The following is a 25279-nucleotide window of genomic DNA, read 5'->3' on the forward strand; positions in this document are numbered from 1 at the left end:
CATTACTATTGCAACAGTAATAGATTAAGTAAATTGCAGATGAAAAGGACCTATTAAATCATCATGTCTAATGCATGCAAAGGAGGGCAGATTTCCATAGAGGAAGAAAGAAGAAAGAAAAACATAAAAATAGATACTCTATCAACATCTACCAAAGTTCATTCAGCATTAAGGCCACAGACATCAAACAGAGGTATTAGCGTCAGTAGTAAGGAAGAGGAGACACAAAGTACCCGTATTAATACAGAGTCCTGTGCTGTATTTTCAAACATCTACTACATTTGCCTGGAGCTTTCCTAAATCAAAACTACTCTGTTTATACTCACGTAGAAAATGTAATCTGAGTTTCAATGCATTTTTAATTTCATTCAATCTTGCATTTGTTCAACCAAAAACAATTCAAAGAGGACCAAGGCTATCAGTCTCACAAGTGAGGCACCTCACTAGGGAGTTCTTGAATCTGCCATAAAAATCAACATTGTGCATCTAATAGTTTTGTTTTCATTTGAGCACTGAAAAGTGAATCATCACAGCAACTATTCTTCAGGGCCTCTTTGGTTTCCAGATTAAACATGTAATGTGACCTGTCATCTTGCCACATCCTCTGCATTTCCATTTTAAATAATCATAAATAAGAAAACCTTGCTACTCTTTGGCATGACACAGCTACTTGATTCAGCTGAGTTTCAGTCTTAGAAATTGCACTCATTCCTTGTTCAGAGTCCTGGTTCCTCTCAAAGGCTTTCAGCTGAAAGATTCTTTATTGTATTCAAATCTTGTCCCATATGGGTTGTTTTGGTTACTCAGTTTATGAAGAGTCTTAGAAATTGAATTGGGTCCACAGCAGAAAACACCAATGGTTTTCCTGGTGAGAGAGAGGGAGAAAATGGAAAATCAGGTGGAAAATTAGGCAGAATATAACAAGAAGGATGTATCGGAAGCATGTTTAAGGTATTAACAAAGTTCATTTCTTGCTGCTTTGCATACTGAATTAATCTCCTAATTATTTCAAAACATAAATGATCACCATGACGATATTTTATGTATTTCATGCTTTCCCTGCTAGAATTCAGAATAATTCAAAGAATGTAACTATGAGCACAGATTTGCTTATTATCAGACAGAAAGTGAGCAGTCTGCCCTTAGCCTTTCCATTATATGCAGAAATGAAATCAAGAGCAGCAGTGGATAGATGTCCATCCACACTGGGTCATGTCAATCTTCTCTTACTAGATGTTTTATATGCATTTTTCTAAAGATCCCATGAATTGTCATGGGCAGTGATGAGTAAAAGAAGAAAAGCTATTACCAATTTGAGAGGATAATTCTAAGTAACTAATTTATATCCATGTTGAAACAAAAGCATATTAATCTGTATACATTTTCTTTTTTATTTATGCGCTGTAATAACTGCACCAAATGCCAAGCAGTTTTTATTGTTTGCTAACATAAAATTTTAGTAGATAAATTATACATACCCCTAACAAATCGACTAAATAAATCCCAGGAAATGACTGGTATTTCACATCGATCTTCCTCCGAAGTTTGTTATTTACATTGAATTCTTCCTATGATACCAAAGTGATTAACAATTCATATCATATCCTGGATAAATATAGTATGTCCTCATTATCTTATCTGAGAATAAATGGTGCTGAAAAAAACCAGTAAATCCATTTAAATGGGTACCAAGATTTTATAATAAATACTTAAAAAATGGCTTTACTGAATTTTTGCACCTTGAAAAATGAAACAACTACAAAAATAGAACTTTTACTTGCAGCCATGATAGAGTAGCAGGGACTAGATTTACCCTCATGCATTGAAAAACTAGGGGAAAAACCCAATACATGGAATAAGTATATTCAGATACTGGACAGTAGGTAAAAGAGAAAAAACAAGGTGAGAAAACCAGTTGCTGGCAACTGTCTCTGCTTATGGCCTGGAGGCAATTTACAGGCTGCAGCACCGAGAAACTCAAGCCAAGACTGGGGGTCTCACTGAGTTGATGAGACAAAGAATGGAATTCATGGAGGACAAAGTGGCTAGAATTTGTGGAAAGGATGAGAGATTCACAGCAGGAAGCTCCATCCTCAAGTCTTTGGCTGAGTACTGATGTGCTCGTGTGTGAGGGAAACTACATGAATCTGGATAAAGAACTAGCAGGGAGCAGTAAGGCGAACAATTCTGAGTTGACACAAGGTTGTGAATAATTCATATTCCCACAAGCCGGAATGGAAGATCTACATATCATATGTGGGCAATGGGTAGTATTCTGGAAAGTTATCACCTTACTTGCAAGAGGCAGAGTGGATGTTGGTAAAATTAGCCTTAGACTGAAGGTGCTCTGGATCTATACCCAGAAGGATCAAACCGAACCCAAGTCACAAAACTGCATGCCAGAAACAAGTTCAACAGTATTGAAAAGATCAAAATATGGCTTTTAACATCTAAATTTCACAATGTACAGTACTCAATAAGAAATCACCAAGAATTTTATAAACCAAAACTAGGAGTGTTATGGGCTGAATTATGTCCCCTCAAAATTCATTATGTGGAAAAAATCAAACCCCCAGTACTTCAGAATATAGCTGTATTTGGAGATAAAAGCTTTAAAGATGTGATTAAGTTAAAATAAGGCTTTAGAGTGGATCCTACTCCAATCTCACTAATGTCTTCATAAGAGAAAATTGGATACACAAAGAGACATGAGGGAATGTACATGCTCAGAGAAAAAGACCCTATGAAGAGGCAACAAGAAGGTGGTCATCTGCAAGGCAAGGAGTGAGGTCTCAGAGGAAATCAACCCTGCTGGCATCTTGATATTAGTCTTCCAGTCTCTAGGGCTTTGAAAAAATAATCCACTCAGTCTGTGGGATTTTGTTATGGAAGCCAACTAGTAACAGGGAGAAAGATCAGTCAACAGAAACAGGCCCAGAATGGCAAAATTGATGGACTTATCAGACATTTCATTGAAACAGTGAGGAGAAACATGCTTCATTATATTCAAAGGTAAGCATCACCATGATGAGAAGAGAAATAGAAGATTTTTTAAAGGCCTAAGTGGAAATTCTAGTGATTAATGGAATATTTAAAATCATAAATATTCTAAAAAAAAAATAAAATCATAAATATTCTGATGGGTTAACAGAAAAATAGGCACTGCAAAAGAAAAGATAATTAAACTTAAAGACCTGACACTACAATCTATCCAAATGGACCACACAGAGAATAAAAATTAGGAAAAAAGATGAACAGAGGCTCAGTGACCTGTGGCACAATATCAACTAGTCTAATGATGTACACTCTAAACCGAGAACAATGTTCCTCTGATTTTAGCTTCATCAGAATTACTTGAGGGACTTCACAGACCATACACCAGTTGGTCCACAGACCTAGAGCTTCTGATAACATAGATCTTGGATAGGGCTCAAGAATTTGCTTTTCTAACAAGTTCCAGGTGATGCTGGTCCAAGGAATGCAGTTTGGGAACCAATGCCTTAAAGAAATCACTAAAAGCAAACAGACAAACAGAGAAGTATGGCTAATATGCCAATATAGGAGAAAAAAATGGAATCATAAATGTACTCAATCCAAAATAAGGTAGATGAAGAAAGAAAGAGAAAGAACAAATGAGATAAATAGAAAGCAACAGTAAACTGCTAGATTTAAACCCAATCAAAGGGAGCCAAGAATACACAATGAGAAAAAGACCATCTCTTCAATAAATGGTTCTGGGAAAATGGGATATTTACATGCATAAGAATGAAACTGGACCCCTATTTTACACCACTCACAAAAATTAACTTGGAAAGAATTAAAGACTTAAATGTAAGATCTTAAACTATTAAACTCCTAAAAGAAAACAGAGGCGAAAAAGCTCCTTGACATGTCTTAGGGTTAATTTCATGGATATGACACCAGAAGTACAAGCAATAAAGCAGAGATAAATGTGGGACTGTATCAAATTAAAAAGCTTCTGACAGCACAAGAAATGATCAACAAAATGAAAAGACAGCCTATGGAATGGGAAAAAATATTTGCAAACTACATATCTGATAAGAGGCTAATATCCAAAATATATAAGAAATACATACAACAAAATTGCAAAAGAAGACAAGAAAAAAGAAGAAAAGAAATAATAAAATAATATTAATTGAATTAAAAAATAGGCAAACCCTGAATAGAAGTTCAGGCTACTTTCAAAATAGCCAAAAGGCACATGACAAGGTGCTCAGCATCATTAATCTTCAGGGAAATGCAAACCAAAACCACAATGGGATATCATCTCACATCTGCTAGGAATCTCACACCTGCTATTATCAAAAAGACAAAGAGGCAAATATTGGCAAGGATGTGGAGAAAGGGGAACCCTTGTGCACTACTGTGGGAATGTAAACTGGTGCAGCCACTATGGATAACAGTACGGAGGTTTCTCAAAAAATTATAAGAAGTACCATATGATCCAGCAGTCCCTGTTCTAGGTATATATCCAAAGGAAATGAAATCACTATCTCAAAAAATATCTGTATCTCCATGTTAATTGCAGCTTTACTTCCAATAGCCAAGACATAGAAACAAACTCAGTGTCCATCAATGGATAAATGGTTAAAGAAATCATGATGTGATGTACATATATATTTATATGTTAATTATTTATATCACACACAAACAGCAGTATTATTCAGCCATAAAAAAGAAGGAACTCCTGTCATTTACAACATAATTGGAACTCAAGGGCACCATGCTGATACAAATCAAAGAAAGACAAATACTGTATGATCTCGCCTATATGTGGACTCTAAAAAAACCCCCCAAAACCCAAACTCATTGAAACAGAGAGCAGATTGGTGGTTACCACGGCCAGATGGGAGAGGTAGGGAATGGGTGAAGGTTGACAAAGAATTATAAACTTCTATAAGAAGAATAAGTTCTGGGAATGTAATGTACAGCATGGTGACTATAGTTAACAATACTGTGTTGTATATTTGAAAGGTGCTAAGAGAGTAGATCTTAAAAGTTTTCTTCGCATACACACACACACAAATTGTAATTATGTGATGTGATGGCTGTGTTGATTAATCTTCTTGTGGTAGTCATTTTGCAATATATATATACATATATCAAATCATTACATTGTACATATTAAATTTACACAGTATTATGTGTGAATTACATCTCAGTAAAGCTGGAAAAAATCCAACAATATTTTTACTCCATAAAATAATAAAATGTAATATATTTTGTAATGAATAAATATAATAAAATGCAATAATAATATGTAATGGAATAGTTTAAACACTAGAACTAAATCCTCCAACTAAAAACTCCAATATACATGAAACAAAAACTAATAGGACTGTAAAGATATATAAATCTAGAATTACGATTGATTATTTCAACACTCTTCTCTCTGTAATTGACAGAACAAATAGAAAATCAGTAAGCGTATTGAAGACCTGAATATCACTATCAAGCAATTGGAACAAAATGGTATTTATAGTGTGCTCTATCCCCAAACAATGGAATACAAATTCTTTTCAAGTGCGTGTGGAACATTCATCAAGAGAGACCACATTCTGGGCAGTAAAATGATCTCAAATAAATTTTAAAGGATTGAAATCACAAAGAGTATATTTTCTCAACAGAACCCAAGTGAACTAGAAATCAAAACCAAAAATATATATGTAGAATCCCCACATGTTTGGAAATTAAACAAAAGAGAAGAAATCACATGGAAAATTTAAAAATATTTTGAAGTGCATAAAAATGAAAACATACCAACATTTGTGTGATGTAGCTAAAGTGTTGAGAGAGGAATTTATAGTATTGAACACTTTTATTAGAAAAGAACAAGGGTCTGAGATCAATGATATAAGGTTCTACCTTAAGAAACTAGCAAAAGAAAACTTAATTAGAAGAAAATAAAAAAGAAGTATGAAAATAAATTATACTTAATAAAATTTAGATTACTATTAAAACCAGATCTAGACACACTAGGTTACTTAAATTGAATAAAACTGAACCATTCAGTTTATATCACCAAAAACCAAAGACAAACAAGAAACGTAATGTGGTTTTCATGTAAATGAGAAAGCACTGAGTCATTTTGTCTGTAGTCATTCTCTGTCAACACTACACTACAATAAGATACCATTACTTTCTTCACAGGCAATTATAAAGTTAGCTTTTCAATTTTTACAGACTTCCCAAAGGCTTCTCTTAAATGTTCCACAACAAAATTATTATTTTTAAAGCACCCATATATCATATATATATATATTTACATTTTGTATTGCATTTGTTAACTAATTTAACAAATTAGATTTCTGTGTAATTTGAGGAGTTCCCCAACGTTACTTTCACTAACAATGAGATCCTCTAACTTTTTCAAGATCTATACTTAGTCTCTGCAATCCATTTGTACTAAATTTGCATTAGGTTGCTGCAATCCAACAATCATCCACAGATTTATCTACAAAAACTTTGCTGATATGGGTAGAGATAGATGCTAAAGCAGAGAATGTTGTTTGGAGTCAGATGTTGGGAACTAGTTCCATAAATGTTCAATATATTTGTGCATATTTTCCTATTATACCAATCTTTGTTTTTCCATGCAGATTTGTAAATGTGGGGTCTCATAATAATGACAGCTTATTCACTCCTTGTAATACAGACCCAGAAAGTTTGAGTGACTTGACCCAGGGACACAGACCAAATGTTAGACAGCAAGTCTGGGTATTCTTAATTTGTATTGTTTTTAAAACACCATGAGGCAGGAGAATGTAGATATGGTCTCAGACATTTCACCCAATCCCAGAGTAATAGTTCTCTACTCCAAAGGCCACATAAAATTATTCCTTTATTTCTCTCTTGAATAATGCATAAATTCGACTAATTTATGATATGATATATATTTTTATTACAAATAATAGGAAAATGGACTGTGGTTCAGACAATAAAAAAAGATTTCCTGTCATCCTATTAAATACTGAATGGCTTATAAAGTAATATTTAGAATATCTTTTATGTTTTTGAAAAATTAGTTGTTGACACTTCTAGTATATTAGAGTTAACATTCTGTTGCAATATGCATAGTGAACATGATGGTTTCTTGCAACATCTCACTGTCCCCAAGAGGGGCATGGTAACATCAAATTGCTACTCTTTCTACTTGTGACCATGCTTTGTAGTAAATAAAGTACATTGAACTTTACAGTCAGAACATAGGATTCATGTCTGAATTCTGACTCATTAACCATAGCTTGAGATAAATCATTATCTTTTCGGGTCCTAGCTTCTTCACTTGTAAAATAAGGATGAAAGCAGGTTGGGCGCCTGGGTGGCTCAGTTGGTTAAGCGACTGCCTTTGGCTCAGGTCATGATCCTGGAGTCCCGGGATTGAGTCTCGCATAGGGCTCCCTGCTAGGCAGGGAGCCTGCTTCTCCCTCTGACCCTCCCCCTCTCATGTGCTCTCTGTCTCTCTCATTCTCTCTGTCTCAAATAAATAAATAAAATCTTTAAAAAAAAAAATCTTAAAAAAATGATGAAAGCAGGTGACTTCAAAAGCTCCTTCACCTTCCTTGATCATACCATTACATAATTCATTTTCTGAATTTAAAAAAGGCACATAAGGAAGGAACCACCTCATAGATGTGTGTAAAGTAAATTGAGTATAAATTGATTCACCCTTTTGGTTTTGATAGGACAGTATCTAAATGTGCATACTCTCTGAGCCAGCAATTCCATTTCAAGGATCCTAACCTACTGCAATATTCCCACAAGAGCATGAGAAAGTATGTGCAAAGAGAATTACCATAGCATTATTTGTAACAGTAAAGGACTGGAGGTAACCTAAATATCCATAAGTAGGGTAGCAACGATCATGTTATCCATATTCTAGAATACTATGAGGTAGAATTACATGGAAATTATCCATGAACAATATATGAGTGTATCTGAAAAAGATACATTGAAGAATTCTATATTATAAATTCATTCAACTTTGTTTAAAAATTAAGGTTCATAATTTCAGTGTATAGATTTTAAATATATATATGCATATGTATACATGCACATATATATGAATATATACTTTTATAAGTATGTATGTGTGTCTCTATATATTCTTTCAGTAATTTATGTACTTGAGGTTAACCAGAATTTTACATCTAAAATAAGGACTTCTGTATAAATAGCATCTTTTTTCTAGTTGGTGAACCCTTAAGATGTTGATCCATTCTTTTCCTAAATATGCCACGTAAAAATTCTTTAAAAATAATGCATTTTAAGTGCCTGTCCAGAGCAAATACACAAAGTGAAAGTGTTGTACAAAATGTCAACAGTAGATGGTGCACACTTGTTCTTCTTAAACCAGCTTTGCTGTATGAAGAAAATGAACAACCAACCAAATAAACATACAAAGTCTAAGTCATGAACAGTTTAACAAATGAGAATTCTTAAGAAGTAACCAAAGAAATCAATAATCCCAATCTAATTTCTTATAAGCGATCCTCTACTGATGTAGAGTTTGGTTTCAGAATTGAGCAAAGACAATAGCAACAACAACAAAATTCCAAAGTTTTCATTAGTACACTATAAAATTTAATGAAAGAATGCTTGTCAGAAGTCAGTTGACTGTCATTAAAGAGAAAGGAGTCTATGGTACATTGAGAGACCCAGGTAAGTATGACAAGATTATCATGTCTAAGGTGGAGGATACTGGAGAAAGATGGGAGAAGAATATAACCAAAATTGGGGTGACATTTTTTTAATTCTATAGTTGACCTTTAACTAGGGCCCTAATTATTACAAAGGACCTCTGTTTCCAAAATAATGCTTCCCTTTTCAATCCAAAACTATTTCATCAAGAGAAGGGAAATGCAGAAGTGGTTTCAAACGTAACTACAACCTGACTTTCATGGGTAGCTATATTCCTTTTTAAAATTTGCTCCTGGGGCTCCACGTGATAATTCCTAAAACAAAATTTCTGAAGATGGAGTCAAGGACCATGATGAATCAGTGAGTCTTTCAATAAATCATAGTCACCCATGAATTCATGAATTGAAGCTTTTTTAAAACTCTTCAATAAGCTGCCCCATTCATTTATAAATATCCTTTTTATATTTATAAAAATGTAGTTTTTAAATTATGAATTGACCAACTATATACTAATAATTATCATGATAAATCAACCTAGAAGAGCCACAGAGCCAAAGGAAATTTAAAAAACTTAAATCTTCAATTTATCTACAGTCTTACTGCAGAAGTATGTTTACTTAAGCAACAAAAATATGATTAGTTCAAATGTAAAAAAACACATTGAATTTTGATAAATTCTACAGGTTGAAAAGGACAGAAATAGAAGTTCAAGTAGAAAAATAATGTAAAATTTCCAACTGCTAATGAAAGCTTGTTTGTATGTCTTCCCAATATATGAGATTGGTATCAAAAAACTGGTATTTCAATTCCAGTAGACATGTTTAAAGATTTACACTAATTTTAAAATGTCAACACATGCAATATGTTAGAAATTAGAGCTTTGCAACTATTTAAACTTTTGATGAAACTATTTCAATGCCAAATTTAAAATGTCTGAGTGGGTATACGGTTTTCAAATTGCTTTTAGAATTCTTGTAGGCCATTGCCTTGAACTACAAGTTTACAGGAGACAAAGGGGTTGGCTAGTCTGTGCCCTAAAGCAAATGCTCTCCTTCCACAGTCATCTCTTCAGATCACAGACACATATTCCCTAATGCTAAGATTCTTCAGAGAATTACAGCTTCCAAGAAAAAAAAAATTATGTTTGGAAATAATCCTGTTTTAGAGACGGCATATTACAATTAAGCGTTTTTAAAAATTTATTCATTTTCATGAAAAGTTTAAAAATCTGATTTTTAAGTGCATTCATTGTTAGAACTGCTGGTAGAGCTCCCCTATTTGCCAATGAGATTTTGAAGTTTTTCCAATGATCACATGATACATGATATCAGAATGAATACCCATTTTTTTACATGGGTCTACACAAATTTGAAAGTAGGTAGGAGAGTTTCGTTCATAAATACTTTAATAGACTATTTCTAAGCCAAATTCTAATTATTTGGCGTTTCAGATTTGTGAGGTGGTCCCTGCCTTGCCTCCTCCTTTGCTAGTGATAATTGAGTGTTTAAGCGACTTTGTAATTTGTAAACCCATTACCTAATTCATCTTTAAAAACTACATGTAATGACTTGAGAATATTTTAATTTGATCATTAGCCACATGGCAAATTTCCTAAGCAATAATACTTACCCTCTGTTACATTTTGCTATTTCATCAAACAGAAGTTTCCACCGAGGACGTCCAATAAAAAGTCTTGAATTCAGTGCTTGATATTTTTCTCCAATTATCTTCTGCCAAAAAGAAAGCACTATATTTTATACGGCACAGAGTTGGACGAACAACCTATTTTTCTAACATCATTTCTACTGGTGCTGTGGCTTCCTACCAAATTGGTGTGATATCAAGAATACAAGTATCAAATGGCAAGCTATTAAGTACAGTCATTTCGAAGCATCATTTCCTTCCTCTTTTCCTTAAAATCCATTATCTTCTTGAATGCCATTGTTACAAATGGCTGATTTTCCTAGACTTCAGTTGGTTGCTTTGTTTTTAACAACTGCAATGTTAAAGAATGCATTTTAATTGCCTACTCTCAAAACGGCGGCAGCACATAAATTTATTGAAGTGTTTTGGCACTGCAAATACCGTCTTCATATTTGGCTCATTATATGAGTAAAATACTACAAATTGCCATCATAAATTTGGGGAAATGATCCTAGACAAGACAGCCTGAGCTAGAAGAGCTCCAAATCTTGGGTCTATCAACAAATAACTTCTAACGGGCTGGTGTTTGCAATGAACAGAAGATGAGACCTGGATCGGCAATTAAGGGCCCGAGTGAGGTGAGAGGAGAGGGGAAAGTGTCTGAGTCGCAGGCGGACAAACTGAGAACCAATGCAACGTACGCTCCGCACCTTCATCACATCCGTACCGCGAGGAATAGTGATACTGACTTGCTTCGTGAGAATAGTAAAATGAAATATTTTTTTTACATACCAAGTGGAGTAGAAATCTGACTAGAAAAAGTAGGGTTAGGTTAGTTTTGAAGTAACTGACAAGCGTTCGTATTTTGTATCCAAAGTGTTATAAAAAATGTATAATGGAAAATACTAAAATAAAACTCGCGGAAGCATCCGTGCCCGGATTTACACACCCACATGGCCTTCAGTGTCATCTGTAAACATCAGTTTCTTCATCTATAACATGGGAATAGCACTATCATCTACCTGTTGGAATCACACAATATAATATGAAATGCTCAACAACAGTGTCTAGTGCAGCAAATAAATAACGCATGGTGGCTATTACTACATTTTTAGTTTCCTGTGGAGAGAAGAAATAAGCTTAACTACGTATGACCTTATCTTTTCTCTTCACATAAAAACTCCCCTCGACGAACACAATCATGAGACTGTTCGCTTCTGGTCTGATCTCTAGAGGTAAAGAATTTGAGACAACAATGAAAAGGAGAGAGAAGAACTCAAAGGTCTGTACCAGCTCCCGGTGAGGAGGACAAATGAAAGGCATAACATGGTTGGCTTCCAGGACAAGCCATGGGTTTTCTGGACACACTCCAAAAGAGGCCTTCCTCTGGGAAACTTCTCTTCAAACCACCTGCAGAAATTTTCCTCCAACACAGCCCCAACAGAAAATCTTCTATTATCAAGAGGCTTGTTTAATTTATAAAAACATCCAACCACATACCTGTATCCCATCTGTTTGACTGAGGTACAGCTGGATGTTGACATAGTCAGGTCTGTTCTCTTGCCAAAACTGAGAGGACATAAAAGTAAATAGACGTGAGCATTCTCTCTGTAGACTCAGACTTTCTCCTCTTCTAACATACGTGATTCCACAATTTAAGATGTATCTCGTCTAATCACAGTCAACATTTATAAGCCATACACATGCCAGATTCTAGCATTAAGAACCCATCCTCCTGGTACAATTAGTGCAAGCGGCAGCAGTGTAGTGATAAGGAAATAGTAGATCGTGGTAGCAGTAAGAGAATAATTCTGTTATTTTTACAGATACAGAATCAAGCATGCTAAATACTACACTGATATTCCCCTAAATCCTTCCATATATCTCTTATTTTATTCTGAGTCCCTAAATTATAGTCGAGTTCACTCATAAAGAACATGATTTTCTTAAAAAACAACAACAACACACAAATAGTGATATATAATATACATGCTAGGAATCAAAGAAATCAAAACAAGACAAAAACAAAAGGCTCTGTTCCTGTTCCTGTTCCTGCCTTCCTCCTACTCAGCACTGGTTCTCCTTGCACAAAACTGTATGAGGCAGGAAGTATACCTGCCAAAGAAAAAATAGTCTGCAAAAGATCTCAAACATTTCAAAACCTTGAAAAGTAAAATAAGAAAAATATCATCTGAAGGAAAATAAACCCAACAAAGAGGGTAAAAGTGTTGTTGCTGTCCCTGTATGCTTCCTTTTGCCTTCTTCATTTTCATTCAAAAATGAACCTACTAATAACTGACCTGACTCTGACTGAGTCCAGAAATCTATTCTTTTAAAAATATTTTCACACCTGAAACTAACGTTACACTGTAAGTTAACTAACTGGAATTTAAATAAAAACTTAAACGAAAAAATATTTAAAAATTTTAAAAATATTTTAAAAATATTATAGAAATATGATTTGAAATATTTAAAAATTTTAAATAATTATTAAAATAATTTTTTTATTCTTAAAAGTATTCTTCTTAGGGCCGACTTTCACCACCCTGAAATAAGGAGAAGCTGAAATATAAGGACCAGGCACCAAAAGCAGAAGAAGAAAAGGAGAGGAATACAAGAGCATGGTGGGCTCCTTGGAGGACAGGTGTGGATCTGAGTGTCTCAGGTGACAGGACCAGCACTTCTTCAAAAGCCAAACCATTTCTTTTCTTTTCTTTTCTTTTTTTTAAAGATTTTACTTATTTATTTGACAGAGAGACAGAGAGAGAGAGAGCACAAGCAGGGGGAGCAGCAGGCAGAGGAAGAAGCAGGCTCCCTGCTGAGCAAGGAGCCCAATGCAGGGCACAATCCCAGGACCCTGGGATCATGACCTGAGCCAAAGGAAGATGCTTAACTGACTGAGCCACCCAGGTGTCCCAGCCAAACCATTTCTTGAGCGTAAATCGGCATAGTGGGTTTGCTTGAGATGGTAAGGTTTTGCTGGACTTTATTGCAGCAAGAGGATCAACTGATTTAAAGTACTGTTTCTATATAGTATAATGATGTTTAAAGCAGCATTATCTACAATAGCCAAATTACGGAAATAGCCCAAGTGTCCATTGACTGATGAATAGATAAAGATGTGAGACACACACACACACACACACACACACACACACACACACAGTGAATATCACTCAGCCATCAGAAAGAATGAAAGCCTGCCATTTGCAGTGACATGGATGGAGCTAGAGAGTATAATGCTAAGTGAAATAAGTCAGTCAGAGAAAGACAAATACCATATGATTTTACTCATATGTGGAATTTAAGAAACAAAACAAATGAGCAAAGGGGAAAAAAAGAGAGAGAGAGACCAACTAAGACTCTTAGCTTCAGGGAATATGCTAATGTATACCAGAGGGGAGGTGGGCACTGGGATGGGTGAAATAGGGGATGGGGATGAAGGAATGCTCTTTTCAGATCTAAAATGATACATTTTCTAACAGCTGGAAACTCTGAATATAAAATCCCAATAAAAACATATTTTACTTTAAGAGTGATGTGATGATTCTCAGCTCCATAATATTCTTAAAATATAATCATTAATTATATCCCATCAAATAGCTGCCTCAAGTTATATCCAAATGCTAAATTCATTTTTAGGCCCTTTCTGAATTGAATCAGGGTTTATAAATTTTAATTGTGAAGAAATAGAAACTTCTAGATGCCACTAAAACACCTCACAAAACACATGGCTTGTGTTGAGTCTTGTCTTAAATGTCTACCAGGATGCTGTTCTGAGATCAGTCCTATGACTCCTGCATCGATAACTGTGTTTCGTGCCCACAGCCCCGAGTAAGAACTATGCACATTTGGATAATGTTTTTAATGATTTCGATGTCTCCACTTTAACTTACCCGTCACTGAAGACAATAATATCTACTAAAGGCACAATGTTCTCCAAATAAAGGAACAGTGAAAAAATAGACATGTGGATCAACACAATCTTGCAAATAGATTAGGATTGTAGGATCATGCACAAATATCATGTTTTTCACTTTATGTCTCCTGCCTGTACTCTTCCTTATTTTTCTCACAAATAAAAAATAACAGGATGTGAGTCCTGGAAGGAATTTTACAGATCACTAATAGGAATCATAGCAATCGTTTATTAAATGCCTTCAAAATGATAGATACTTTCGGTATGTTAAAGCTAAGTCTCACATCAGGTTTCAAGTGCTGTTAGCTTCCTTTACAAATTGGAAGCATAAATCGGGTTTATAGAGGTTAAGTGATTTACGCAAGGGCTTGCGGTTCATATGAGGTAGAATCACTGTTCCATTGTAAATGACAGACCCAAATGCCTAATGGAGCCCTGATCCTCCATTTTGATTTTATTAATATGACTTACAGAGGTGAAGTGACTTGAAGCAAGTCATGTTGTTAGATATTGGCAGAGCTGGTACCAGATCACCTGACACCTGGCCTTGCACTCTTCCATCACCAGGTTGGACAATCTGGCCAAGCAAAATCCACCTAAGATCCATTTTTATCATCACTGAAGATAGTCTGACACCAAGACAAGTGACTAGGGCAACTAAGATAGCTTTGTCCTAGGCATTCTAGAATGATGTGAAAGAACTCACAGTTGGAACAAGATTGAAGGACTGCATTTTCATCTGGTTTTCAAAAACACTTTCCGCTACTCTTACACAGACTCTATGTAAAGACCCTATGCTCTATTGCTATTGATTTCTCTCTCTCTCTCTCTCTCTCACACACACACACACACCCCAAACTTGGTAACACAGTTGCAAACACATCATCCTCTGAGACACAACTGAAGGACCTGTGTTCATCCCTCTGATGTGAAAAATCAAAACATAGATGCAGAGGTGTGTGTAGAAGATAATCATCACTGTATTGTTTACACTAGTTTTAAGCTTTTATATTATTTACTCTATGGAATCCTAAGGGTAAAGCACATCCATCAAAAAAACTTGAAATGGAAAGAAAACATAAATCTTAAGATTCAACTCCTTTGAGGGTCCAGTCACTTAACATTCTTTTCTTTCCTTTATTCCTTTCCTTCCCCCACTCCTTGCCTTATAAAGCATCTGTTATTCAAATGTGCCTGTCCATATCTTGGATCATTTTACTTAAAAAAATGTATGGGTTCTATATATCAGTTCAAGAAAGATTAAAAATTAGAAAAATAAAGGTAGAATTAGGAAATCCCAAAAGGAATACAACTGGTCAACAATCACAGGAAGAGAGGTTCAATCTCACTAGCATTTAGGAGAAAATAGAATGAGATCTCACTGTTTAAGACATTGGTAGAAATTTAAAAGATTGGTAATATAACATTTTAGAATAAATGTCTCTCATACTTTTTGGTGGAAATGTAAATTGTTTTTTTAAAAGATTTTATTTATTTATTGAGAGAGAGAGAGTGCAAACAGGGGGAGTGGCAGTCAGAGAGAGAGGGAGAAGTAGGCTCCCCGCTGAACAAAGAGCCCGATGCAGGGCTCGATCCCAGGACCCTGGAATCATAACCTCAGCTGAAGGCAGATGCTTAACCAACTGAGCCACTCAGGCACCCCTATCTTCCCCACTTAGGATGTAAATCACATGAGATAAAAAAATTGCTTTTAATTGTGTTCTCCAATGTAGCTCCAGGTCCTAGAACAGTTTGTGATTCATAGTAGGTAATGAGTGAATATTTGATGAGTGACAGAATGACAGACTGAATAAATGGATCTGAATAAAAAGACATGTATGATATTCATTGCAGTGTTCTTTTTTTTAAGATTTTATTTATTTATTTATTTATTTATTTATTTATTTATTTAGAGAGTGCATGAGCGGGGGGAGGGGCAGAGGGAGATGGGGAGAGAGAATCTCAAGGAGACTCCACACTCAGCATGGAGTCTGATGTGGGGCTCGATCCCAGGACCCTGAGATCATGACCTGAGCTGAAATCAAGAGTTGGATGCTTAACCGACTGAGCCACCCAGGGGCCCCATCATTGTAGTGTTCTTTGTAATAAAAAAGTAAATATCCATTATTAAGGGATGGCTAAATAGAGTACTAAGTACATCCATATGACAAAATACTCTATAGCACTAAAAAGAATGAGGTAACTCTAAATGTACTATTATTAAAAATGTTCAAGACATAGTGATAAGTTTAAAATAAGTAATTCCTAGAACAATACAAATAGTATGGTAGAATTTATAGAACGCTCATGAGTTGCCTCTGGTTACACAGATTAGGTGAGGAAAGTAGTAAGGGAGGATTTGGTTTATCTAAGTTGTTTGACAGTTTGCCAAAGAAGGCCTACAGATGGCCAAGAGACACATGAAAAACTGTTTAATATCACTAATCATTGTGGAAATGCAAATCAAAATCACAATGAGATATCACTTCACATCTGTCAAAATGGCTAGTAGCAAAAAGAAATAGTAAAGTGTTGGTGAGGATGTGGAGAAAAGAGAATCCTCATGTAATGTTGGTGGAAATGCAAGCACTGTGGAAAACAGTATAGAGGTGCCTCAAAAAATTAAAAATGGAAATACCATATGATTCAGTAATTCCACTACTGGATATTGACTCGAAGAAAATGAAAACACTAATTTGAAAAGATATGTGCACCCCTATGTTTATTGCAGCATCATCTACAATAGTCAAGATAAAGAAGCAACTTAAGAGTTTACTGACATATGAATGGATAAGGAATATATATATATATATATATATATATACATGGATATATATATGGATAAGGAATATATATATATTTCTTTTGTGTGTGTATATACACACACAAAAGAAATAGATCTTGTCATTTGCAACAATATGGATTGACCTAGAGGGTATTATGCTAAGTGAAATAAATCAGAGAAAGATGAATACCATATGATTTCACTTATATGTGGAGTCCAAAAAATAAAACAAATATACAGAAACAGGCTCATAAATACAGAGAACAAACTATGGTAGCCAAAAAGAAGAGGGGGTGGAGGAATGGGTCAAAAAGGTAAAAGGGACTGAGAGGTACAAACTTCCAGTTATAAAATAAATAAGTCACAAGGATGAAAATTACAGCATAGGGGATATACTCAATAGTATAATAAAAATTTTATAGGTGACAGATTATCACTACACATATTGTATTGTGGTGAGCAGTTTGCAATGTGTAATCATTGATTCATTATGTTGTACACTTGAAACTAACATACTACTGTATGTTAACTATACTACAATTAAAAAGAAAAGGGAGGGGCGCCTGGGTGGCTCAGTCAGTTAAGCGTTTGCCTTCAGCTCTGGTCGTGATCCTGGGGTCCTGGGATCAAGTCCTGCGTTGGGCTCCCTGCTCAGTGGGGGTCTACTTCTCCTTCTGCACTGCCCCCCCATCTCTCATGAATAAATAAATAAAATCTTTAAAAAAAGGAAAAGGAAAAAAATTGCAGCAAAATGCATGTGTATCACTTACATAATTTGAAAAATAAAGATACATATATTAATATATAGATAAAAGGTTATGTGTAGGATAGATGAAGAAGGTCTTTTTTTTTTTTAATCTCTATAAGAAATAAAACTTAGAATTTTGGTTTTGAAATTCTGCCTAGTGTGCCAAAAGTCTAGTGATTGTCCATTTGGAATATTAAAGGTGGAAATAAGAGGTCAGAGCTAACAGAACAAAGGATGGAAAGTGTAGTAGCTACCATCAGCTGATGTTACGCGGTCTTCCCTCCCACCGCATATGCATACACCATCGGCCATATGCCTACATTCCTATGTTAAAACAATAGTAGCATTTTTATGTTAAAACATATCATAGATATAAACACATACTGTCAGTTATCAATACCTGAAAATATGTGTACTAAATTATTAATATGCTACTTCTGTTATTTGAAGTTTAAGAGATTTTTTTCCTTCTTTCAACTTATCTGCATTATTTTCTGGTTTATTCTACAGTGAGCATTTATTGCTTTTGTAATTTGAAAAAAAAAAGTTTTTTATTTAAAAACATTGCACAAGTAAAAGCAAACCTAATTTTACCTTGTTATGTAACACACAGAGTAAGTCTGCAAACCAACGGAAGGATTGGATGTCTCTGCACACCCAAATAAAATATAATCTTCTAAGCTTGTATGGTTTCCAGTCATCCCTTTAAAATTAAAGAACATGATAGTGATTAGGATGGCAAAAAAAATTAAAAAAAAAGAATCCTTGTATCTTTGAAAATTTGCTTTTCATTTACTAATGAAAAACCAGTCACTTACATGTATCAATTTATCATTTTTTATCATTTGTCATTGCACTTACCATGACTCTCAGATGAATTTAAAATGTAATATATGGGCTCAGAGGCATGATATACTCCATGAGTTTAAGTGTTTATGCTTGTGAATATTATATGCATATCACCCATTTTCAGATGAAGGCAATAAACTAAACTCCTGAATGAGAATATGAGCCCCATGTCTCAGAAAAAAAGTTCTCTATTTTCAGTGAATTTTATCACTCAGCAGGGCTCCAGTGGTTATTAGCCATGCCCTGGCCTCCAGGCAAAATGAGCCAAAACCATTCCAGAAAGCTGGTTGTTTATCCCCTTTTAAAAATCATTAAAGAAAGAGATGTAACAGTCACCTACTATGTAATGCATTCCAGGGCCTCGTAATTCCAAGTCTGGATTCCTATTTATAATTATGAAGTTGGCTTGAGGCTAAGAAAATATTTTCTCCTTTTCTTAACTTTAAGTGTCCAAATAACTTGCAGTATGTTTTCAGAAACAAATGATTTCTGGCTTGGAATATGGTTATTTTTCTAAGAACCTCCAAAAAGTCCCAAATTTGTAACAAGTATTTAAAATTGAAATAAAATATCATTCAAACACATCATTTAAACTTTATTATTTCCTTCTTTAGTACTTTATAAAAGACTCTTAAAGCAAATTGTGTCTACTTGAAAAGTGAACGGAATAGATTGGAGACTAATTTCCTACTGTTTTTTTTTTTGTGTTTTCATAATACTAATCCATTAATTTTTGCTTATCATCCTAGAACAAAAATAACTGAAAAAGTCTTTCCCACATGAGCAATCTTACATTTGAAATTTCTATTCTTCAGTCTGTTATAAATTTGCTGAGTAACAGACCAAGGAATCATGGGCTCATTTGTCATCTCCCTAGCAAAGCTTTTCCTGACCATACGTCTACAATGACCCCAGCCCTTTATTTCCATATCCCATTAATCTCTCTTCTTTTTATCAGAGTTCTAATATTTTCTGAAATAATGTTACTTATGAATTTCTCACTGGTTTCTATTTTACCTGTTCCATTTGAATATAAGCTTTTTAAGGGCAGGGACTCTGTTTCATTCATTGCTGTATTTACTAGTCCCTATAGGACGGATTGGCACACAGGTACTCAAAGATAATTACTGATAGAATGGATGAGGGTTGCCACTTACCATTTAGGAGGAAGTACAGAAATGAAGGCTGGTGGAATGGCTTTAAAAGGACAGAGGATAACACCCAGTGCTCCATGCAGTACGTTTTACGCAAACAATGAATCATGGAACACTACATCAAAAACTAATGATGTAATGTATGGTGATTAACATAATAAAAAAAATTTTAAAAAAATTTAAAAAAAAAGGACAGAGGAATGCCTATGGTGATACTTTACAAGACAGTGTGCTGAAAACCATGGACCACATACTGAGAATCATTGAATTATTACCCTCATCAATCAGTAAATGGAGTTCTATGAACAACAAGTACAGTAGTCCCTCCTTATCTGTGGTTTCACTTTCTGTGGTTTTTAGTTATCCGCGGTCATCCACGGAGGCAGATGATTCTCCATCTGACATATTGTTGGAAGGTCAATAGCAGCATAATATTTACATCATTCCCCTCACTTCATCTCATCACATAGGCATTTTACCATCTCACCTCATCACAAGAAGAAGGGTGAGTATATAACAATAAGATATTTTGAGGGAGAGAAAGAGACACCACACTCACATAACTTTCATCACAGTATAGTATTGTAATTGTTCTATTTTAATATTAGTTATTATTGTTAATCTCTTCTTGTGCTTAACTTATTAGTTAAACTTTATCACAGGCATGTATTTATTGGAAAAAACATAATGTATGTAGGGTTCAGTACTATCTGCAATTTCAGGCATTCACTGGGGATCTTGGAACGTATTCCCTCTATATAAGAGGGGGCTTACTGTAGACAAATTCTATGAGGGATTACCTCATACTAAGAGAGAGATGTTTGAAATACTGATAGTTCTCTATTTGAACTAATAAAACGGATCAAAATAACATACAGCAGGGTGTTGAGTATTGATGCAAATGGAGTTACTCCAATGCCTCCAGCCACACAGAGGCTAGCCTCGTAGTTCAGCGATTCCTCAAATGGACTTCCAAATGGACCATCAATATATAGCCTGTGGAGAAGGCAAACAAAGGTGGGGCAAATGAAAATAAGTTAAATTAATTCTCTGTAATAGGTAGCAAACATGCTGAATCCAGATTCCAGGCTTTGTATGGCTCAGGCCTTCTTTCATTATTCTCATACTAATAAACTGAAAGGAACAAGAAATGCTGTATATGAAGTCTCAATATTAAAACAGGTACATCTGTTTCTAAGCCTTCCCTTTATGAGGCAAATGTTAATTAAAAGTATAGAGGGGTATATAGGACCATGACGGCTAAGGACAAGTTAAAGCTCTGATCATATTATATTACTGTATTTGACTAAATTAAAATATCAATTGCTTTACTGCGTCTAAATTCAATAAATAAGGTTCTATTTAATGGCAAAGTCAGTAGCAGAAATATTTACTGAAACATTTACTCTGTGAACAGAAAAGTAATAGGAGAAAAAAAAAGAAACTGTTTCCCTTTTGCTCTAGTGAGGTTTATTAGTATAGAAACAACAGGAGAACAATCTCAAAGGAATCTCTACTTACTTGGGATTGTATATTCTAGTGTGTGTGTGTGTGTGTGTGTGTGTATGTGTGTGTGAGAGAGAGAGAGAGAGAGAGAGAGAGAGAGAAATCCTTCTTAACTACAACAGAACTTGCTAATTGTTCACTCGATATTTTCCCTCCATTCTTTCTTAATAACAAAACATTAATTTATTCAGGGAAGCAAAGTGCCCAGCCAAAACACTACAACGCCCACACTCTGCTGTATTTATTTTGACTGTGTGATTCCGTTCTGGTTAATGTCATGTAAGTGACAGTGCAATTGGAAAAACTGGAAGGCTTCCTGTAGAAAGCTGCCTCAGCTCAAAGTTGTACCTCTTTATCCCTCCTTTTGTTTCCTTCTTCCAGGTACCTAAAATGTTGACCTGATGGACTTCATATTTACCTTGATGGCTGTAGAATTAAGATAGCCTCTCTAGATGACCTAGTTCCAGGTTTCTTAATGTAAAAGATATCATAAAGGTATTGCCATTTTAATGCTCTTTTTTCTATTATCAAAAAAATAACTTTGCTAAAATATAGCAACTGTCCCCAAAAGTACATTTATGTCGTCAGCCTTACAGTATAATGTCTTTCATTGTGAGAAACGACTGCAACTAAATCACTTACTATTAGGCATCTGTGATCTTACTGGTTAAACGTTAAATGAATGAATGGACAGTCTTTTGACCTCTGAGCTCCATGGCATGCGGTCTAAGTTGTAATCCCATTAGTCATTGCCAATATTTGGTTTCCTTTCCTCCTGGGCACTTAGACAATACTTCTTGGAATTTTTGTGATTATATTGAGCCATATGTCTAATTCTGACCACTGGGCTGTGAGTAGAGGCAATACTTGCTACTTCCGGAATAAGGCAGGGAAAAGCTCTGTCCCTTCCATGAAAACTAAAAGCCATGAGTTGCACCAGAAGACAAAAGCCAACCGAATCCCTGACTTAATTACTTGAAGGGAGCTGTTCTGGATCCACTGGACCCACAGAAGTCACTTCATGAGTAAGAAAGAAATCTGTTTTGTGCCTTATCACATTTTCAGGATATTTCAAGCTTCACTAGTTACTGCAGCAGACCTCAGACCAGCACGACTACCACATGTACAGTTTATATTTAAATTCCTCAAAGGAATTTGCAAGAGTACTGATTTTAAAAAATACTATAGCTTATAAAAAAGCTACTTACTGTACCTCAAGGAACAATAACCAAAATTTGAATGCTTAAGGTAGTGTTCTAAGCACAGCAGAAATTCAGAAAATACTGATAGATCATATACACACAATATGCCTAATTCTTATTATATCCATCTCCTTCACATTTTACAGATTATTCACTCAACAAACATGCACTGTGTACCAACGATTTCTGTGATACTATTTTGGACTCAAAGATAAAATTGATACCAGGACATCAAAAATGACCTTCCTGGAGTTTTTGCATCTTCACATGAAAATCACATTACATGGGTTGGAGGATGAAAGAAGGACTATAATACTTTGATCTTTTGAAAGATCAGATAAATCTTCTTTAAAAACATCAGCGATAGGGCGCCTGGGTGGCTCAGTTGGTTGGACGACTGCCTTCGGCTCAGGTCATGATCCTGGAGTCCCGGGATTGAGTCCCGCATCGGGCTCCCTGCTCGGCAGGGAGCCTGCTTCTCCCTCTGCCCCTCCCCCCTCTCATGTGCTCTCTCTCTCTCATTCTCTCTCTCTCAAATTAATAAATAAAATCTTAAAAAAAAATAAAAATAAAAACATCAGCGATAAAATTGGCAGATGATTTTAACATGTATTTAAAGAGCAGATTTAGAATACGATTCTTTATACTTGTCTGACGTCCAATGCTTTCATAAAGATATTTTCACTGAACAGAAAAACAACAACCTGAAAACAAAGCCACCAGAAGATATTTGAAAATTAATGATCAGTACATTAGATTCTTGATAGAAATCTCAAAATAGCAGTGGCTCAAAAACAACATGTGTGAATTGATTCTACCACTTCTCACCATGTAAGCAAATCTAGAATATAAACATTAAGTAAGAAATTTGGGCTTAAAAATAAATACTGCCAACTTCAAAAACAGATCATTACAAATCTCTACAACTATTTTAGAACCCACTACACCCAGTGCAATCTTCTCTTAATTAGTCATTCACTCATTGAACAAATGCTTTTGTGCACCTGCAGTGTGCTAGACAGTGTGCAAAGCGTCACGGAAACAGAGATGAACAAGATAGAAAAAGTCCCTGGCCTCTTGGTTCTTTGATTCTAGTGGAAGAGGAACTAGCCCATAAAGAAAGATATAAAAAGATATATAATGATATATAGTGATGAGTGCTTTTAAAAACAGGTAAAACATAGTCATTGTTGGAGCTAGGTGACTGGGTACATAAAAATTCATTTGACTATTCTGTTTACTTTTATATATGCTTGCAATTTTGCATGAGCAGTTTAAATGGATAGTCAGAGAAGGACTCTCTGTGCATACGGCAATGGAACAGAGACCTAAATGAAGTGAAGAGGCAAAATAGAAAAACATCTGGAAGAAGAATTTTTCCAGCAGGAATAACAGGAAGTATAAATAAGCAAAGCATTTTGGCTCAAGGATATATTCACACCAGCTAAGCCCTTCCTGGGAATTTCCAGCACAGTCTCTTCATTCAATCTCCTGCTAATTGTATTTATGAATTTTTCTTTGTCAGGACTGATGCTCTGTTTGGACCAATCTCTGTCATTTGTTCATTAACAAAATCTTTAGCATCTGTCCTAAAAAAGGCACTTTTCAGGCGCTCTGGAGATGATGGAAGTGAATAGGAGACAAGCCTCCCTGTCCTCAGAGAGGGCTTCTCTCTCTCGTGTGCAAAGTCCTAGAGATAGAAAAGTACATCTCCTGTCCTCAGTAATTATGGTACTGCCCCCTTCTTTACTCGTGTCTGCTTCCTATAGGAAAAAACAGACACAAGGACATTATATTCGACCAGCAAAGGAGAAGAGCAGTTAAGAAACACACCTCTTTCCTACTTGTCTGCTTTACAACCAACAGGCCCCCATGCACATCCTCCCTACAGGTTTGGTGTTCCAGAATAACATCTGGCAAAAAAACAAGAATTGAGGGTTCTAGACATTTACTGGGGTTGAGAACACAGCGTGAGATGAGAAGTAGATGGGAATGTGGTGCAAAGGACCTTAGAGAAGCAGCTGTTTTTTGTGGTTTTTTTTTCATTTTTTTTTAAGTTTTTAAATTTTAATTCCAGTATAGCTGATACACAGTTATATCAGGTTCAAGTGTAAAATATAATGATTCAACAATTCTATACATTATTCAGTGCTCATCATGATAAGTGTACTCTTAAGTACTCTTAATCCCCATCACCTATTTCACCCATCCCACCACCCACCTCCCGTCCGGTGACCATCAGTTTGTTCTCTATTAGAGTCTGGGTTTGGTTTGTCTCTCTCTTTTTTTCTCTTTGTTCATTTGTTTTGTTTCTTAAATTCCACATATAAGTGAAATCACACAGTATTTGTCTTTCTTTGACTGACTTATTTTGCTTAACATTATATTCCCTAGCTCCATCCATGTCTTTGCAAATGGCAGGATTTCATTCTTCTTTATGGCTGAATAATATTCCATTGTATATGCATATCACTTATTTTCCATTCATCTATTGATAGACACTTGGGCTGTTACTATAGTTTGGCTATTGTAAATAATGCTGCAATAAACATAGGGGTGCATGTACCCCTTTGAATTAGTGTTCTTATTTTCTTGGATAAATACCAGTAATGCAATTACTGGATTACAGGGTAGTTCTATTTTTAACTTTTTGAGGAACTTCCATACTGTTTTCCAGAGGGGCTGCACCATTCCCACCAACAGTTCCTCAGGGTTCTTTTTTCTTCACACCATAGCCAACACTTGGTTCTTGTGTTTTTGATTATAGCCATTCTGACAGTTATGAGTTGATATCTCATTGTACTTTTTTTT

General features: G+C 35.2%; 1 protein-coding gene across 1 annotated transcript in view; it reads right to left on the minus strand.

Annotated features, from left to right (window-relative positions):
- Positions 1 to 341: 341 nt before the first annotated feature.
- Positions 342 to 25279, minus strand: part of NOX4 (NADPH oxidase 4) — a 139680-nt gene continuing 114742 nt past the window's right edge. Inside the window, exons 11-15 of the mRNA XM_081797335.1 lie at positions 20637 to 20756; positions 18352 to 18460; positions 11806 to 11874; positions 10291 to 10391; positions 342 to 865 (exon numbers count right to left, since the gene is read on the minus strand). Coding sequence (XP_081653461.1) covers positions 745 to 865; positions 10291 to 10391; positions 11806 to 11874; positions 18352 to 18460; positions 20637 to 20756 — 520 coding nt within the window. The 3' untranslated portion in view covers positions 342 to 744. The remainder of the gene's footprint in view (positions 866 to 10290; positions 10392 to 11805; positions 11875 to 18351; positions 18461 to 20636; positions 20757 to 25279) is intronic.

The sequence above is a fragment of the Leptonychotes weddellii genome, chromosome 11 (assembly GCF_054177405.1).
Source record: "Leptonychotes weddellii isolate Sample4059 chromosome 11, ASM5417740v2, whole genome shotgun sequence".
Lineage (NCBI taxonomy): Eukaryota > Metazoa > Chordata > Mammalia > Carnivora > Phocidae > Leptonychotes > Leptonychotes weddellii.